This window comes from Pristis pectinata, chromosome 27 (genome assembly GCF_009764475.1).
Source record: "Pristis pectinata isolate sPriPec2 chromosome 27, sPriPec2.1.pri, whole genome shotgun sequence".
NCBI lineage: Eukaryota > Metazoa > Chordata > Chondrichthyes > Rhinopristiformes > Pristidae > Pristis > Pristis pectinata.
Window position 1 is genome coordinate 8,112,255 of NC_067431.1, and position 20,451 is coordinate 8,132,705.

Sequence of the window (20,451 nt, forward strand, 5' to 3'; positions counted from 1 at the left end):
GTCATTTAGCTTTCCTTGAAATGAATGGCTGTACATTAAAAACTTACCTCATTATATGAAAGTAACCGTGAAACAAGTTCAGAGGATTTATGACAGCTGAAGCAGGATGTGAGGGCACAGGATCACAACCAATGCACAAAAGGTTAAGGCAATATTAATCTCAACTGCCACACAAAATGATATATAAATAACCTTGGCTGTATTTAACTTCTGTCTACAGTGCAATAAAATGTCATACAGTAGGAATGAGACTCTATTTTGTCATCTTTTTGCTATATTACACTCTTTGTGTGAGTAGGAGGTATGTGAGAGATGGGAGACATGAGAGTGTGGCTTTCTGTGCCCTCTGTCCCACCCACTGCAAAAACCCTTTGCCTTGAGGCTGCACAACCAGCATCTGCTTCACTGACAACAGCTGGGTTCAAACACCCCTTTGGACTCCTGACTCACCACCAAGGGCATGCATCCTTAATCCTAATAAATCTCCTGCCCATTCTATTTAAGGGGAGGAAATTGTATCTCTGGAATGATCTGCATCACCTCTAAATATCCCTTGGTGTTTCACAGTCATAAGGTGCTTTGGAGGTGTAGTCCCTGTTATTATGTAGGAAATATGGCTGCACAGCATGATCCCAGAAACAACGTGATATTAAGCATACAATCTTCTGCACTGATGTTGAGGAAGGGAAGAATATTGGCCAAAGCATTGGACACGACTGCCCTGATTGTTAATGCAATCTCTCCTGCCTGTGACTCATTCCACGCAAATTGTCTTAGACACTGATACATAAATGTGAGTGTCATGAAACCCCTAATATGTCTGTCGGGTCCCCTGGCTTGGTCCAATTTTAGACAGCTCGATAAATGAGAAGTCAAAACCATTTTCTGTTTCCAGTTCACTATTAAAAGAAAATGAATAGAATGCCGTATCATTTTCCTCACTCCATTTCTCCCAGTGGGATGTAAGTTTTCCTCCTCATTTCAGTTAAACCACTTATATCTTGAAGTTTATTCTTGTGTTTTCTTCTTCCATGCTGCTTGAATGTCACTCTCTCAACAGGAGGGTGGGTCAGCAAGGCTGGAATGAATGCTGTTGTGACGTTCCATTATGGAACCAGCTGGTGTCCTGCTGTTGTTGATTTATCCTCTCTGCCTGCCATTCATACCCTGTTTTCAAGCGAAATACCTCACTTGTTTGTGAAATTATGTAAAGACTAATTCTGCCATAATGTGCAGAAAGCTTTTCTAATAGGGTACAAGAGCTTGAGAGCCATGACGGGAGGGCAGTTAACCCCTGAAAGTGGGGAGGTAGGTTCCCCCACCAATGCTATCGGCACAGATTGGAAAGGCAGAGTGAGCCCGCCAACTTCTGGGTTTAACCCAAGCGCGTTCACCATTGAGGCCACTGTGGGGCAGGCAGGATTGCGATATAACTGCGTTAACTGTTCATTAAGAGCAGCTTTAATTATGGTTCTGGGATTTAACCCAGGAAGCATGGCAGAGATGGACAGAGTGGATGACAATCTACTGCTACTATAAATACTGTCACTTCATAGCTGATGTTTTGAGTGTTCACACAGAGATCTTGTTGCACTGGAGGAAGTGTTGAGAGGATTACTGCTGAACTTGTTCAGTGTCTGAAATCTTGGATCAGTCCTCTTGGTTATTGCGGTTCATAAGCCTGCATTCAGTTGTTGCCACAAGACCCTGATGGGGTCAACTGTGAAATCAAAGGGACTTTGGGTCCAGCAGCAACCTGTAGCTGTTGAACGGAGAGGGCACAGATGCAGCTCACAGAACACAGGACCTACACAAAGGGCATACAGCCTTCTCACTGTGTTGGAACATCACTGACTCTATCAGTGACCTGGGAGGTTCAGACTTCCAAGCAGGTGATGGCACATCTGAACAAGAACAAGACCTGCTGTCTCTGAACACATTCTGCCAAGAGTCATGCAGTTGTAGAGACACAGAATGGAAACAGTCCCTTCAGCACACTGAGTTCATGCCAACTATCAAGCACCCATTTCTACTGTAATCCTACTCTAACGCATTTTATTCTCCCTACATACCCATCAACCAGCCCCCCCCCCACCCCCAACTTCTACCATTCATCTCCACACTAGGGGCAATTTACAGTTGCCACTTAACCTGCCAACCCGCATATTCTTGGGATGTTGGAGGAAACCGGAGTACCTGGAGGAAATCCATATGGTCACAGGGAGAACGTGCGAACTCCCCCACATGACACCACAGCTGGGATTGAACCTGGGTCTGGATCTGTGAGGCAGCAGCTTCACAAGCTGTTCCACTGTGCTATGGCTGTCAAAGTGACTACTGCCCTCAGCTCTGAAGCTTCTGGGTCACTCCAGGGTTCCTCAGGAGAGTTCAGCAGGATTTTCCCTTGGGTGATGCATATGTACGTGAGGAGGTACCTTATGTGTATGGGCTGCTACATACTCCAACATCACCGCAGATAACACGGCTGAGAGGGAGAGTGCCATTGGTGGTGCTGCTCTGGCTGGATTCCCACAGGAATAAGGGAGTCAGATCAGATGCATAAGATACTCAAGGCACCACCAGACCAGCTTGATGTTCTCATCCAGTGATAAGGACTGCACTCCATTACTGTGCAGCTAGCTCGCAAGCACAAGAAATGTTTCTCTAGGTGTGCAAGATACCCAGGCCATTACCTTGACTCCCTCAGTCTGCAACTTTCCATTCTCACCAATCCATTCAATATCCAAGGAGACTAGAGGTGGCAGAGCAGTGCACGGGTGGCACAGTGGTGCAGCAATTGGTGCCCTAGGGACTCAGGTGTGATCCTGACCTCAGATGCTGCCTGTGTAAAGTTTGCATGTTCTCCATGTGACTGCATGGGTTTCCCAGCTGACCCCATTTCCTCCTTATCCAGAGACGTGCTTGAGGTTTGACTAGCTGCTGGATATCACTCCCAGCATTGGTGGCTGGCAGAACAATTAGCAGAGATTTGATGGGCAGGTGAAAGAGAAAGGATTACTGGGAAAGAAGTGGGGGAATGGGACCGATGGGATTGCTCTGAGAGCTGGCACAGACATGATGGGCTGAAGGACCTCCTTCTATATCATAAGGAAATGAGAATACGAGACTTGGGCTTGCTCCTGGAAATAAAGGCAGATCCCAGGGAGGATGTCAACCAGCAAACCACAGCACTGCTATGAACAGTACCATCTCTCCACACGTAATGTCAGGACGTGGACCACTGGAATACTGAAGGTTTATTCAAAGGTGCTTTGACTACTCTGGGCAGTTGCTTCAACAGGCACCTGACGGCATACCAGGAATGGTGGCCTTCCACTGTGTTTTTCACAACAATAGCACAACTGTGATCAACGGGCACTGATGAATGGGAAGACGACTTTTCAGGTGAGCAGTATTTGGAGGAAGAAGATGAGAAAGATGCATCAAGTGTTGGAAGAGTGGGACATGTGGCTGCATTGGATGCCCTTAGTGCTGGGAGGTTCATAGCAGCTGCAAACACCTCTGTGTCTCACTCCTTCCTCCAACATAAAGCAGTCTTGTAACCAGCCTGAAATGGCTTGGTCAACCATCAGTGTACTGCTTACAGTCTTTCCACGGTCTCTCTGTCCCATGTGTTGAAAGTCACTTGCTGTTCAATAAATAGAAGTGCCACAGGCCCCATGCCCACAGAGCAGAAAGTTACCATTTTACCTGAGCATCATTACAGTCCTTGGTTTCCCCCTTCCTAATGCCCTCACATAAACCCCTGTGATCTCGGTACCTGCAGAGGCAGCCTGCCCTGACAGCTCAGATGCAATGCCTGTGGGGGCTTCTTCACAGCCTATGTCACCTGCAAGTATCCACAGCAGGGAGAAAGGCTTTGACACAAAGGCTTGCATCATCATACACTTTTTGCTTGAGGTGGACCTGTCTGCTTTCTTGACAAGAGCACACAGTCCAGCTAGAGTCATCTGCCAGCACACATTCTTCCTTGCTCCTCCAGAAGATGTTTGTTGGTCTGGAGGGATGAGCCAGCTGAGCAGGGCTTGGAGAATCCTCCATCCTATGACACTGACCTTGCAATGCTGTCCCTGGTTGCAGCATCTACTCCTGCTCACTTATGATGTGCGAGGCACCAGTGAAAACCCGTCTGTCTTACCAGTCCCACCAAGATGTGAGGGCCTGTTCTGATGCACCCTCAGTGAAAGACCTCCTGAGGTCCTCCTGCTGTTCAGTGCTTGAGGTTAAGAAGGCCCTATGAGAAATTGGACATGAATTAGAACACTCAAGACAGGAATTATTAAGGTTTTAACGATCCACGTGATGAGTTTTCAATTGTCCTGGCACCTAATTCAGACAATTAGATGCACAGTTTGAGATGAGACATCATTCTATCAGTTAATCAGAGATCCCCATCTCTCTGCCACTAATAGCCATGCATTCTGACACCCAGGTTCTCTCCAGAGGCACTTCCTCAGCAATCTGATCTTGGAAGGACCACCTTCGGCTGTCTGCCACAGCTAGGAAATCTGCACTCCCTTCTTAGTCCTGCAGGGAAAGAAAGAAAAGATTAATGAGTATAATGGATTATTCGCATGGATGGATGGAAGTAGAACATTTATTGATTGTGGCAATGAGAGAAAGAGGCATGACAGTGCATAAAGATGAAGTTGAATGTCAGTGGTGCTGCAGAGATGAGAATGAGTAACTGCATAAATAGTGAGGTGTTCACCTGTATGATAAGGTGATGTGAGGATTGATGGGTTGCTAGAATGAGAGTGAGGGTTGGAGCAATGCACACACTTTGTCATTGTACTCACCTTTCCTGATGTGATAAGGTAATTAAACTGCTTGTGACATTGAATCCAGGAGGAAGAGACCACACTCCTGCTGCTGACACCAGCGACCAGCACACATCCCTGGACCGACTGTCAAGTTTCTTTCTTTCATCAGCTGGGTGGATAGTGTCCCCGCATGTCCTTGAAGTCTCCAGAACAGCATCCAGTGAGGCATCAGTGGATCAGGGGGCAGTCTTCCCATGTTCACTGTCTATTTTCCTCACTGTTTGCAGGGTGTGGGATGGGAGCTAGGGGCAATTCTCAATTTGGGAAGAAAGACAGATTACCCTCCCTGATGGTATTTTTCAACCAGATGGGGTTTTACAACAATTTGGTAGTTTCAAGGTCATTGGTACCTCAAGCATAACTTTACATTCTAGTTTTGTTAAATTACTTGAAGTGTCGCCTGCTGCTGTGGTGGGATTAGACTCAAATCTCCGACAAGCCTCAGCCCCAGTAACCTAACCACAGTGGTATCTTAACCCTCACATGGGTATGTCAATTAAACCAACCCCAATGTGCTGCTGAAAATACTGCGTTGGTTGACAAGTCCCTCATGCTTTTAATGAACCATACAAGATTCTTACATTGTTCAACCAGGGTAGGTGCAGAATTGATGTTTCCCCTTGGTTGGGGTGTCTATAATCAGGGATCACTGTCTCAAAGTAAGGGGTTAGTCATACAGGATAGAAAGCAGGAGAAATTTCTTCATCCAGACGCCATTGAATCCTTAGAGTTTTCCACCCAAGAGGACAATTTATTGCATTGTTGGGAAGTCGCCAGTGTTGTAAATATAATGGAACAACCTGGCTTGATGTAAGGCTGGTTGTGGAGCACAAGTCTTGTACTACAGCTGGACCCATGCCTTTTGATGTATTCAGTGCAGTCAGCCATTATTTTGATATTATGTTGTTGGGACAATGGTGAGGACCTCAGGAAGAAACTGAGATGGATTATTTTCTCGGCATGCCTGACTCAACATGGTTGTGAATGCATCAGCCTTATCTTCAGCACTCACATACTGGGCCCTGCCATTGTTAAGGGTGTTCTTTGAGCCTCCTCTTTCTCTTAGCTCTTTAATTGTCCAGTCTGGCAGCCTTTTCCTTCAGGACTTGACCAGCTTGGTCAGTGGTAGTGCTACAGGCCACTCTTGGTTATGGACATCGAAGTCCCTCATCCAGAATGCATACTGTGCCTTTGCTACTTTTAGATCTCCTTCCAAGTTGTTGAACATGGAGAAGCACAGATTCCTCAGCAGAGGGAGGATGGTACGTAGCAAATAGGAGGAGATTTCCTTGCCTATGTTGGACCTGATGCCATGAGTCAACCTTGGAGAACTCCCAAAGCTACTCACCCACTGGTACACCACTGCCAGTGGGACAGGATATACCCAGGGGCTGTAATGGTGAGGTCTGGCACATTGCCAGTGAAGGATGATTCTGTGAGAACAATTATGTTAGGCTGTTGGTTAAATCATTTGCGGAACAGCTTCCTAACTTAGACACAAGGTTTGAATGAGAGAATTTAGCAAGGTAGACCCAATTTTGCCCTGTCCAGATTTGGTGCCTTGCTTAATGACAGATGGTCCGTCTAGTTTAACTGCTTTAACAGGGCGATTATGACACAACTGAATGACTTGCCGGGCCATATCAGACGGCAGTTTAAAGTGAACCACATTGCTATGTCTGGATTCACATACAGGCCAGGCTGGGGAAGGATCAGAGATTTCCTCCTTGTTAGTGAATCAGATGGATGTTCACAATTCAGTACTTTTCTGATCATTACTAGGATTGGTTGCTCAGTTTTTTAAAAAAATCCAGAATTTAAATTCCATAGATGCCATGGTGGACACTGAATGTGTCTCTGGTTGTATCTGTATTACCAGTCGCATCACCTAACCACTATTTTCAGTAAGTCCACACAACTGTTCAATGGCCAGCACTGCTCTGAGGGATGGATCATGGGGCACAAGGACTACCTTCTACCTCTGTGGCTGCTCACACCAGCTTGGACTCCAACCTCACCTGCTGAGCAGAGATACCACAAAAGCTGAAATACCATGTGGAGAACATGACTGGTCCCCTGAAGATGAGACTTCTGTTGCCTGCTTCAGTCTGGGAGGGTTGGAATATGGGTGTCCTGCTGTATGTGCCAAACAAGATGTGGAAACTTCATTGCATTGCTGCATAACTTTGCACATCGAAGACAGCTCTCAGTGCTGAGGATGAGCGGCAAAGAGACCCGGAGCCTGAGAGATGAGGCAGGGCCTGGGGAGCAGGAGGAAGGCAGCAGCTACTGGGGAATGTCCCCGCTCACCATCCACAGCCTCATCTCCCAGGTTAGCAAAGGGGGTAGGCGTTGTCCACGTAGAACATGGGGAGTCCCTGATACAGAACTCTCTCTCTCTCTTTCCTCCCCTCTCTCACCCCTCCAAAAGAGCCTGAAAAAAAATCATTTTCCAACAAAAAGCAAATGACCTTCTTGACATTTAAATAATTTTCGATACAGTACAGCAACAAACAGGTGCAACAGCCCAGATCGCACTCAATAATCTCTCACATTCTGCTATGCAGGTTCACATGCATCGGTTGTAACACATGAATGAATCCCTGATGCAATAACTTTGTCACTATTTCCCATCACAAAAAGAATTGTTTTCCACACAAATTCCACTGTCCTCAGAGGATCTGCACTGGACAGGTGTCAGTGACTGAGAGCTTTTATGCTTTGGCTGGCAGTTCAATATCAATGTCAAGTATTGACCACTGTAACCAATGCAGCTGAGAGTCATGCACATCACAATCTATCAATCAGATTGATGTGCAATGGGTAGGGAGATGTATGGGGGGGTGGGGGTTGGGGTGAAGCTAATATTTCAAGGCACTTGGATTTAGCAATCAGAAGTTCCGCATGGAACTGAGAGTGAGATTCATTTTAAGCAAGGGTACCAACTGACCATTTCAATGTCAGAAGGAAACATGGTTTCAGCAATAGAAGCTCCCATTTCTCTCTCTTAACAAATTACTTTACTTGTAATACCATCCACAAGTGCATAGCAATACTTTTGACAAACTCTCATCACTTTCTGCCACTTTCAATCCTACTCTGAGGGAAGTATCCTGACTGGCTGCATCATGGTCTGGTACGGCAATTCGAATGCACAGGGATGTAAGAAGCTGCAGATGGCAGTGGACTCAGCCCAATATATTACTGGTACATCCCTCCCCACCATCGAAAGTATCTACATGAAAGCAACATCCATCATCAAATATACCCACCATCCAGGCCATGCCACCTTCTCACATAGGGCAGGAAGTACAGAAGCCTGAAGTCCCACACCACCAGGTTCAAGAACAGCTACTTCCCTTAAACCATTTGGTTCTTGAACCAACCTGCGAAACCCTCATCACTACCTCAGTATAGCAACACTGTGACCACTTTGAATGACAATGGATTTTGTTTTTTGTTGTCTAATTGTGCTCTTTCTTGTATAATTTTGTATAAATTTTTAATGTTTTTCTTGTGAATGTTGTGTATCTGATGCGATGTGCCTGTTATACTGCTGAAAGTAAGTTTTTCATTGTACCATTTCACACATGTACTTGTGCATACGACAATAAACTCAACTCTTAGACAATAGGTAAAAAGAGCAGATATTTCATCTCACCATGCAACCCTGGGAAGGTCTCCTAGGAGAGGATGAGGCCACCAGTTAGGAGGAGACAGAGCAAAGACTCCAGATGGGAATCAACAGCAATCAACATCACATTATAAGTCACAATCATTACCAAAATAACACAGCAGCTGCAGTGAACTCATCCCACAATCACAGGCAGTGAGTCAATCCCTCTTCATCTGGAAAACAACACTCCTGGTCAGTAGCATCAAGTTGACCTCAAGCTAATCATCTAGAAATGCATGACATTAGCACTCGTACTGGGTGAGGCATCCCTGGGTAAGCAGCAGTGCTAACATCTGGCACACCACTGAGACCTCCCCTGCTGCACAGAAATACATCACTCCCCTACATCTGGAAGCTTGACATCCGTGCAGGTGGAGTCAGAAGTGGGGCGAGGTGGATTAACAGCTGTTGGTGCATATGCAGATGTACATGAGAGAGAGCAGTAATTTCACTGATCTCTCTCACCATATAACTCATGAAGGCATGAAAATGATTTTCCATTGCTCCATTGTGCGGGGTTCTCACTCCTAGAAGAGACTGATGGAGCCACCGCCTGCAAGGCTCTTCCTCTGATAGCTCTGGTGGCACTCCTGCCCACAACCCCCCACCACCTCCAAACACAGAGTGTATCTCATTGACCAGGACTTCATTCTTCCTTTGAACAAATCACACTCTCGCCTGCAGACTCCAAGGAAGACATAACACAAATTTCTGCTATTTGGCAGATATGCTTTCCAGCCAATTAATATTCTTAAATGTAGTTACTATAGGGAACAACTTTCACACAGCAAGATCCCAGAAACAGCTGAATAATGCCATCTAGTGATGCTGATTGAGAGATAAATTCTGGCAAGAAGAAATCTTCTTCAATGTTGCCATTGGGTCGTTTATATTCACCTAAGAGTTCAGAAGGCCATGGGTTTCATGCCTTATGTGAAAGGAGTAAGCAGCTAAAACACTGCTATTCTTCATTAGTAAAGTATTAAGAAAACCATAGCTTAAGATAAGACTCCCCACTGCCTTTAATGAGCAAATGTCATGTGCAGTTTAGTTGGGAAATGCACACAATTCCGACAAGGACTGACCTTAAGTCCACTGCCTGCACTGAGATCGCAGCTGTCAAGTGGACGGAGGGAAGTGTGCTGAAATCTTGTTTGGTTCCATAGGGACTGACTCCAACATTGTAGTCAGTGGATATTTGGTATGGTTAGGTCTGGTCCGAGCTTTGATATTATCTTCTTCCCACACACTCTGACAGCCTGCCCGCACGAACCACGTTGAAGGAGGAGCACCTAGAGCCTTGATATAATGTGCAGGGTGTAGAGAGGGGTGGAACGTCAGAGGTGGATGGACTGTGGTGGTCGTGTAGGAGAGGCTAATGGCTGTTTGGCACTTTGGAGTCAAATCACAGCAGGGTGGAGGACCACAGCAAAACCAAAATGAGAGGAACTATTTGCATGGATTCATAGGATTATATAGCATAGGAGGCTGATAAAAATCATTATGATGCTGGGGAAGCTCAGCGGGCCAGGCGGCATCCGTGGAGAAAAGCAGGTGGTCCACGCTTCGGGTCAGGACCCTTCTTCAGGGCTGAAGATAGGAAAAGGGGAAGCCCAATATATAGGAGGGAAAAGCAGAGCAGTGATAGGTGGACATAAGAGGGAAGGCAGGGTGGGCACAAGGTGGTTCCTCCAGCATCAGTGTTTTTCATCTAGATTCCAGCATCTGCAGTCCTTTGTTTCTCTAGCATAGGAGGCCATTTAGCCCATCTTGCCTGTCCCAGCTTTTTTGGTGAAATAGGAATCCCATCATACACGGTCTTCTAAGTATTTTCTCTTCAAATTGTTTATCCCATTCTCTTTTAAATGTCACTCTTGAACCTGCTTCAGCTGCCCGTTAAAGCATTGCTGATTGCAAAAAGCCACTGTGCAAAAAAAAAGAGATTTCTTTTCCAGCCATAAAGTGGTTTATGCATTTCTCGTGGATAACTGCTCATCTCTCACGGAAGATAAATCCGCTGATCAGTACTACCCTATGGTAGAGCCAAACAATCATACGGCCCAGAAATAGGCCCTTTGGCCCATTCTGTCAATCCCAATCATCCTTGTTGCAAGCTGCTCTCTACAGATCAACTCATTACCCTCACTATAATCATTCTACACTTTTAAATTTAAACTCTATGTCACACTCTGTACTGTTATTGTTTTTACCTGTACTACATCAATGCACTCTGTCCTAACCCAATGTAACTGCACTGTGTAATGAATTGATCTGTACAGACGGTATTCAAGACAAGTTTTTCCACTGTACCTCAGTACAAGTGACAATAATAAACCAATACCAAAGTACCCATCTGTACTCATCCCATTCACCAGCACTTGGTCTGCAGCCTTCTACACTCTCGTTCAAATGTTCAGCTGGACATTTAAATGTTGTGAGTGCATCTGTCTCCCCCACCCACTCAGGCAGTGTCCTTCAGATTGCAACCATCCTCAGGGTGAAAAACATCTTCCTCAGAACCCATCTAAGTCTTTTAACTCTTACCCTAAAACTGTGCCCTCTTGTTTTAGGCACCTCTGCCATATGGGGAAAATATCCTTTTATCTACCATATCTATGCCCCTCATAATTTTGCACACTCTTTTCAGATCCCTTCTCAGTCTTCTGTGCTCCGAGGAAAACAAACTCAGCCTATCCAGTCTCTCCCCATAACTGAAATGTTCCACCCCAGGCAACATCCTGGCGAATCTCTCTCCGGTTCTTTGCTGCCTTTTCTCTTCCTACTTCCCTTCTTCTAAAGCTGCAGTGAAACCTATCTGCCAGAGAAGATGCTTTTGAAAGACTTTACCACCTTGCAGTTTTACCTTTCAGAATTATATTGCCTCTCTACCTCATCTCTTGTGAAAACCTTGGCTTCAAAGAACCACACAAACGCAGTGATGTGATGGTGTTACCATGGCACCAGCTCCATTATTACACCTTCCCCGAGTGACAGGAATCAAGGTGTCCCACCAGAAGTGAGGTAGATCTGATAGCATCATTTTTAAAACAGCTCTGTCCAGTTTAGTCCTGGCCAGATATTACTGTCAACGACCAACTCAAAATGACTGCTCATTGCATAGCACACATGGATAAACAAATTGATCGAAACATCAGATTTTGGGTGTTGGGGGAGGGGATGGATGTGCAAATCATTGATTGGCAAGTCCAAACGTAGTTTAAGGCTCAGGTTGTGGAGTGAGATCAGAGCTTGAGTGCAGGAGGATTTTAGCCACTGATAAAAAATTCTTTCAGAATCATAATCATGTCAGTGACGACCTGCAGAATGTCACTGGCAGCTTTGCCCACGGGGAAAGTAATTGCTGAAAAGTCTTTGGGAAGTTACTTCGTGGTTTGGAAATTTTCAGACAACCCATCAAAAATAAGCTGGTGCTTGGTCCAATGGTCACCTCTCTCAGGGGAGGAGAAACATTAAAATCACAACACTTCATTCAACTCTTTGGTAACCACTGAAAGCTTTGAGGTTTTAGAATATTGGCTGATAGCTGGCATTCCAAAGGGAACTGCTGCTCATTACCTGTTTTTGCTTTGGCATGCCTGGGGTTCTCTGTGGGCACAATCAAACAGGGAGGTCTGAACCATCCCGAATGTCAGATGCGACACAGTAGTGTAGCGGTTAGCGTAACGCTATTACAGCACCAGTGACCCGGGTTCAATTCCAGCCACTGTCTGTAAGGAGTTTGTACGTTCTCTCCGTGTCTGCGTGGGTTTCCTCCGGGTGCTCCAGTTTCCTCCCACATTCCAAAGACATACGGGTTAGGAAGTTGTAGGCATGCTATGTTGGTGCCAGAAGCGTGGCGACACTTGCGGGCTACCTCCAGAACACTCTATGCAAAAGATGCATTTCACTGTGTGTTTCAATGTACATATGACTAATAAAGGTCTCACCATCTCACTGTCCAGCTCACCGCTGAGATGGACTCACCATCAGCTATAGCAATGGGACACTGACTCCCTGCAAGGAGGCTTCAGATTGTGTGGGTATATGAAACAAGCTGCCAAAGGAGGTGGCAGAGGCAGATTAACCATCACAGCATTTAAAATGCAGTTCGACCGGTACACAGATAGGAAAGGAATAGAGAGATATGGGCCAAATGAGGAAAATTTGGTTTAGTATAGGTGAGCATCTCAGTCAGCATGAATGAATTGGGCTGAAGGGCCTGTTTCCGTGCTGTATGACTGACTCTATGACTCCGTCCACTTCACACCCAGCTCTTAGCATTACACCTGGAGGACTGGCAAAAGGTCAGCAATCCCACTCACTTATACAGGGTCACTAGCACTGCCAAGAAAGGTAAGTGTAGCCATGTGTCTCACCTTATGTTAATATTTTTAATTATGAATCTATTTACGTGTTCAGTGACTTTTAAAACAAAAAGTTAGAAGTCTTGTTCTCGCCTGCAAGCTGCTGAAGGCTAGCATGGCTTTCTGAGGCAGGATGCACATCCGAGGAACACTCATTGCTCAGACAGAACCTGCCCCGGGCTCAAGGTGTCTGTTCACCTGGCCCCCTGCATCCTGAAAAAGTGCAGGTGGGAAGGGCCTGGGTGCGAATCAGGGCAGTGGATGAGCTGATCTAATGGTTCATTTTTATGTAGAGCAACATTTTGCGGGCTTTGTTTAATATTACAAATGAAGAAAGCTGAAATAATTTGAAAATCATTTCAGCTTAAAAACATCTTTACTCTGGGAAGAGGCTCTGTTTCGGGCATTTGTCACCCCTAGCACTGGTACTCCACCAGCCTGGAGTTCAAACTGGGTGTCTCCATAGTGACAGACATTTGGATTATAATGTGCACTCATCTTGGAAAACCATCAGCCTTTGACTTCTAACCTTCGGAATAGTAACAGGCTTTCAGATTGCAATCAGCCAATTTGCATGACACAGGCACACATCGATGTGCGCGCCCCTGGTGTGTCTGTCAAATACAGTCCATCCATTAGCGGATTATAAAATATCGACGGCCCATGCAAATAGGAAGCAAGGACAGATAAACCGTGCTGTGGCTGACGTGCCCGTTGAAGGAACCGATTGTCTTGCTGGTTTCGGCAGCTTTGAAACATGTCTGGGCAGTGAGCTGGCTGCAGGAGAAGCCAGCCCCTTGTGCTGGTAACACAGCAGTGAAGGGTGCCAGACCACTGATCCAGTGACAGATTCAGCAGGAACACACAGCAACACCCTCCAACTTCCTCTGCTTAGAGGGAAACAGACATACAAGACTGGGCAAGCTGTGCCTCCTTCCTCCAACATGGAGCAGACAAGAAGGATGACTGAAGAGATCTTTGGCACTATGGAAAAGTTCAACAGAAGGGGAAGTAGAGATGCTTGGAATTCAGGAGAAACTTCTTTACCCAAGGAGTGGCTAAAATGGGGAACATGTTCACCCATTGGTTTGAGGCAAACAAAATATATAGTATATGAGAGAAAAGAATGGACAATGGGCATATTGCATGAAATGAATTGGGAGGAGTCTCCTGTAAAGCATATTGCCTAGCATAGAGAAACAAAGGACTGCAAATCCTGGAAGCTAGTTGAAAAACATGATGATCCACGGATGCTGCCTGATCTGCTGAGTTCCTCCAGCATCATTGTGTTTTTGCCCAGCATAGAATGGTTGGGTCAAATGACCTGATTCCATATACAAGTTATGTAACACGTTACTGTATCAAACAACGACAGTACACATTATGATTGGATTATTTGATTAAGTGGAATCACAGTGTCTTTGTTTCAGATCCATCTCATATCTCCCACCCCAGCACCAAAAATAACAATGTCGCTTACTTTAAAGTCCATCTCCAATCAGGTTTGAAATATTTGTTCTCTCCTTCTGCCCTCCTTCCGTGAATGGGCACCAGTAATGACACACTTCATCCAAAGCAGCTGTGGCCAGTGTGAGCTGGCGAGATATTTGACCATCAGGGGGCACAACAGCCAATACTGTGCTGCCTTCACCTGGTGTATACACACACACACACACACACACACACACACACACACACACACACACAACCCAACAGGGGGCAATAGTTAGCAGTCCCTCATTATTCCCTGAAATGACCAAAACCAGTTGGAAAACCTTCACAGCTGAGGTCAACCAATAGGCATCAAACTAGTTATCTCAGTAAGAAATCATTGGCTTGTGAAAATAGATTCTTTTACCTCCTTTACATCCAGTGTTCGCTGAAACTTGGCCAATTTGAACACAGATCTTCATCACTAATTAACCTGCATTTTGGTGACCTTAAAGGTATGAAGAATGGTAGCCAGAATGCTGGGATAATTCCTGCACGTCTTCAAAATAGTGATGCAGGACCTTTTACAATTGCCTGAAGCAATGGCTTAATTAAATTGGTGCCAGTGGTGATCTGATCCAGAGGACAGAGAGAACAGCAGTCCCTCAGTAATGCAATGTAACTTCAGCCTATGTCATGACCACACTCCTGGTTTTGACCTAGAGCGACAAGCACCACCAACTGAGCCAGCTGGCTGTCTAACACTGCATTATTCCCCATGTGTAGTCATTTAACCAGGGCACAAGTCTCTACTTCAGCACAGAATCAAAGCCTACCGAACTTTAATTAGAGGGGTCATCGAAAGATTGATAATCTCTACCTTATTGAAGGTTAAATCTTTCAGAAATAAAATGAACCTCTCCATCTCAGGGCTGAAAAGGCGCTTTTGACATGAATACAGATCCTTTAATTTATAAATAGGGGGATATAATACGTAAACAAAGAAGTTATGCGAGACCTTTTGAAAACACTGGTTCGGCCCCAGCTAGAGTATTGTGGCCAATTCTGTGCATATTACTTTAGGAAGGATGTTAAGACCTTAAAGACGGTGTAGAAGAGGTTTCTAGAAAGGTACCAAGACTGTGGAACTTCAGGAGAATCTGGGTTGTTATTCTTAGAGTGGAGAAGATTAAGGGCAGATGTGTTCAAATTCTTGAGGAGTTTTGAGAGAACAAGTAAAGAAGAACGCTTTGAATGGCAGAAGGGTCCATAATTTGTAGACACAGAGTTATTCATTGACCAAAGAACCAGAGGTGATAAAAGGGAAATAAAATTATGGAGCAAGTTGTTATGATATAGAATTCATTGTCTGAGGAATATTTAGAATTCATCATTGATTATGCCAGGAGACTCAATAAAACTTAAAAGGGAAAATTGGGTGAATATTTGGAGAGCTTTTCTGTACCAGAGAAAGAGGAAGGGAGAGGGATTGATTGGCTAGATATTTTAAATGCTAGCACAGGCACAGTGGGCCAAATGGCCTTCTTGTGTGCTATATTATTTGACAATTTTATTCTATGACACTATATGAGTTTTTCTCTATGTAATGAAATTGTAAACGTGTTCTGAATAAGCAGGCTCACAATATCTCATCATGCAGTGCAGAGAGTGTTTTCTCAAAGCAATCCTAATTTAGAAATTCTAAGCACATAATTCAGTTCCACCAAAGAAATATCCTTATTGTTTAATTCTGCTCTTTTGTTAAAGTCGTACTTCTGTCTTTTAGAAATTGCTTTTATGCCCACAAAGTGTCCATCACCTTCAGCAGCCATACTTTGAACTTTGCCCAGTCACACAAGCGCTGCCCTCCCACTCATGAACCTTTGTATTGACATGATTCTGTTGCAGGAGATAAAACAAAGGGCAGATGTGTGCAATTATTGCTCTATAACTGGGTACAGGCGGTGTGCTGGGAGCTGAAATCGGAGTCAGGACAGCAATCACCTCGGGGTAATTGCCCTGACTTGTTTCATTCCTGATTTTGTTTTCTCCTCAAGTTACCTACTGTTCCACAGAGAGAGAAAAATCCTCCTATACCTTACGTAAGAGCTTGGGATGAAAATGCAGGCTGCAAGTTATGCTCTTAAACTGTGGAGAAGTCAAGCACAATGCTACTGATCATAGGCAACTCTGTGAAAGTCACTCAGGAGGAAACCTTGTAAAATAATCCAGGGATTGTCTGGTTAAGTGTAACATCACTACCTCTCCCCTTGATTCAGAACAACCTATTTAGCATAGAACAGGGATTAAATGCAGAAACTTCTCGTTTGTGAGCCTTAGTACCACACCAGGTAATCTAAACTACCAATCTGCAGTGAATCTCATTTTCTTTTTGAAATTGCTAATAGTCTCTGAGAGAAAGCCATGTTAAAAAAATGTTGAGCATTTTGCAAATATTCCACGGAAATGTGACCTGAGAAATGGAGAACTCATCAACGCGTCAAAAGCAGAATTGGTAAATATTGAATATTACAGACAAAAACTTGTTTGATGTAATTTTAATGCCGCACACACACAACAATGGAAAGGAACCTGGTGGGTTCCACCTAAAGATCACTCACTGAAATAAAATGAGTACTAACCCTTTGAGAGCAGCACCAGCAGTTCTTCATCATAATCATTATCACAAGATTAGACGCTCAATTTATTCAAAGAATACAATTAACAAAGATTTGCTCTTTGCATTTCTAATGCTTGGGGAATTATGTTTTCAGGTTTGCTTTTATTCAGACGGTGGGTTCGACGTTTTGTTTATTGATGGTACCTGGGGAAGAATTTCTTTGGAAAGAAGGGTGGGCAGTAGATCATGGAAATACCCTCTTCTGACATTGTGAAGATTGCATTTATATTCTGTACGTGGAATGACATATCATCAAGGGAAGCTACAGCACTGAGAAAGCCATTCTGCCCATCATGTTCTCAGCAGCCAAAGAGGAGTGATTGCTCCTAACTCCACTTCCTAGCTCTTGGTCCATGGATACATTGGTTGAAGTTCCTATTCATGTATTTCTTTTGGGTTTCTGTTCTGGCACTCTTTTAAAGAGCCAGGTCTAGATTCACAACATCCCTTGCATGGGAAAAAAAATGCTGCCAAGTGCCTCCTAATCCATTCATTAATTAAACCTTACATCTATGTCCAATAGTTCTTGACCTCCTTGCTAGGTAAAATAGGTCCTTCATATTCATCATATCCAAACCCCTCATGATATACAGTTCAGTTAAACTTTCTTCAACCTCCTCTGTCCTAAAGGAACTAGTTCCAGCCTAGCCAACACTTTCTCGTAATTAGACTTCTCTAGTCCCCACAAATCTCATTTGTACACAGGCTTCACATTCAGAAACTGGTGCGTGCCAGTGTTTTTGTGTTCCACAAAAACCTCCTCCCACTTTTCTTCATTTAACCCTTTCAAGATAACCTTTTATTCCTTTTTGCTCTTAACTAGATTCCCATTAGATGCATCTGTACTTTCTCTTCAGCCACTCCATGAGGTGTCAAGTTCCACATTCACTTGATTCACCCCCGAATTTCAAGACGTTTCTTTGAATGCATTAAAATTTCTTCTCAAGGCATGATGCTGACCCTCACCTGAAATGCACCACATCCACAAACACTCTGACCAGTTAAACTTAATATGTTTTGTTGATCTTGGTTGAGGGAAGAATGTTGGCTGAAACATTCTCTCCTTTGAAGGTGGAGAAGGGTGGGGCTGAGGGAGGCAGGAGAAAAAGTAGCTCATTCCAGATTCAGCTAATGTACTGTGAAAATATTCAGCTCCCACCACCTTTACTCACAGCTGAATTTATTTTGCAAACCTTTATTTGATCTTTCACCACTTTTTTTTTAAAAAGATGGACATCATTCCAGAACTCAGGAGTGTTGGAGAAGATGATTGTAGGGTGGGGTTGGTGTACTTTTGAAGAATTCCATAAAATGTCCACTCTGTGCCAGGCTGGTGTGACAGGAGACATGACAATCACTCATTCCTTTACCTACTCATTTTCTGAGTTACACCTCCCCGATTATCTTTCATGGTAACAGTCTGAAAATAAACACTCAATGCATTGATCGTGACACCTTTCACTCTCCCTTCTAATGGGAGGGCAAGTTGCCCTTTAAGACAGGGAGAACAAATCTACTTTCACAAAAAAAATCTGTCTTATCGATTCAACAAAAGACTCAGCAGTCCCTCAATACCCAACCATGACATTAGGGTACATGGGTTTAAAATGAGATATCAACTAACATAATTCCACTGTCAGTGGGGCTTCCAATCAAGATAGTGATGTGAGGAAAGAGTGCTTTAAGGAAGTCACAATCACTCCATTTGGAGGTCTCACACACCATATACCCTGTCGTCTTTAACCATTGAAATCATCAAGAACTATAAATTAAACAGATTCTTTCTGTAATGTATACAGTCTAATATTATTAAATATCACATCTTTCATAAACATTATTTTAAGAATTATTCATGAATGGCTAGAAATTGATTTGTAATTATATCTTTATTACCAAGTTTAATGCTGAGATAATTCTTATTCTGGAAAAAATAATTTGTGCAATAAAATATTAATAAGAATTTCACAGCAATAAAAAGGTTTTATGACAGCCAGCTGTTGTAATAGCTAGGTGCCGGGAATCAAACGGAAGAGCAGTATAACATAAAACATAGATTCATTTTTGATCAAATTTAAGATAAATTTCACTTAAAGACAGCTAAGATATAGATAGATTAACAGTCTAAACTTTCTCTAACGTACAGTCTGTGGTGTTCAAACCCTGTCGTGCTAAACTCATCATTTAAAGTTTGTTAAGCCACGAGCTCTTTACCCCAACCTCGGAGTACTTAACGCAAAAAAAATCACTGAACATCCCTCTCCAAACTAGCGCTTTCTACAAGAATGCTTGAATCACAGACTCTTTACAGGGGCGACTCACCGTTGACATAAGTCAGATTTCCGCTGTCCGTGACGTTTTCTCCGAAGGTTGACAGGCTGGCGTTGTAAATGAAGAGCGGATCGGTTGAGTTAGCGGAATCAGCGGAGATTGAATCCGCAAAAAGGTTCATTTGAAGTAGTGTTTTCAGCAGGTACCTCAGCATCATGATTACACATTAGGTTATTTTTTTTTAAAAAAATAAGTTTTTGTTTCAAAAAAGAGAAGGCTGTGTGGGTACAGCTCAAGCGAGGCAATAGTGGAGGTCTGGAATGTCTTCAGTGGTCTGTTCAAATAACTTCAGTCTGTGCTGCCGATAGACAGCCGTTCAGCTCACTGAGGCTAGCAGTCTGATGGGTTTTTCACTCCTCTCTCTCGCTGCTGTCTCTTTCTCTCTCTCTCTCTCTCTCTCTCTGCGTGTCTCTCTTCCTGTGAGTGTATGATCAGGGTCCCTCGGGGGGAAAGTAGAAACCAGGTGCTTGCACCAATAAATGTTTAATTATGAGATTAATAAGGCTCTCAAGAGAGCAGAGAGGAGAGCCGTGAGTCACGCACAGTACTCTGAAACCCAGCCTGCTGAGCTGCGATGGTGGGAAGGATAAAAGGAAACTCCATCCACTCCACCTCGGCGCAAATTCCAGTTTAATGAGAGGATGGCGCAGACTGAAGAGATTTATTTTTTGTTACTGCTGCAAACTTTAAATCGTCTTCACGCCAGTCCGATGCAAAAGACCCCTCTCCCAAGGCAGAGGCGGTGCTCGCTTTATTGCGGTTCTTTTCCCCCAAATCAGCACTCTGCTTTATTCTAAAGGACATTTGCCCTTTTTAAAAACAAAAGAGAAGACAGGCGGAGAGTAAATCGTGCCTCCCCTCATACTCGGTAATTGTGAATCTTTTTTTATTCCCAGCTATTTGCATATTTTTCAATGCACCGTTCACATCTCCCTTAATTGCATTTCATACCCACAACTCCACGTACGGCACTGCACCTTAACCCTTTCCAGGGTAAATATTAGGTGTCGAAATTTATGAATAAAACGAGATTACAAGATCAATATTTATGTTGTGTTTTGATTTAGTTTCTCACCTCCCTCCTTCACTCACATGAGTTGCCAGATGTTTTGCTTCCTGGCTTATACT

The 20,451-nt window shown here is 44.0% G+C and overlaps 1 protein-coding gene across 1 annotated transcript in view; it reads right to left on the minus strand.

The window, feature by feature from the left end:
- Positions 1-20,166, minus strand: part of robo3 (roundabout, axon guidance receptor, homolog 3 (Drosophila)) — a 483,277-nt gene extending 463,111 nt beyond the window's left edge. Inside the window, 1 exon segment of the mRNA XM_052039748.1 lies at positions 19,315-20,166. Coding sequence (XP_051895708.1) covers positions 19,315-19,480 — 166 coding nt within the window. The 5' untranslated portion in view covers positions 19,481-20,166.
- Positions 20,167-20,451: the final 285 nt, after the last annotated feature.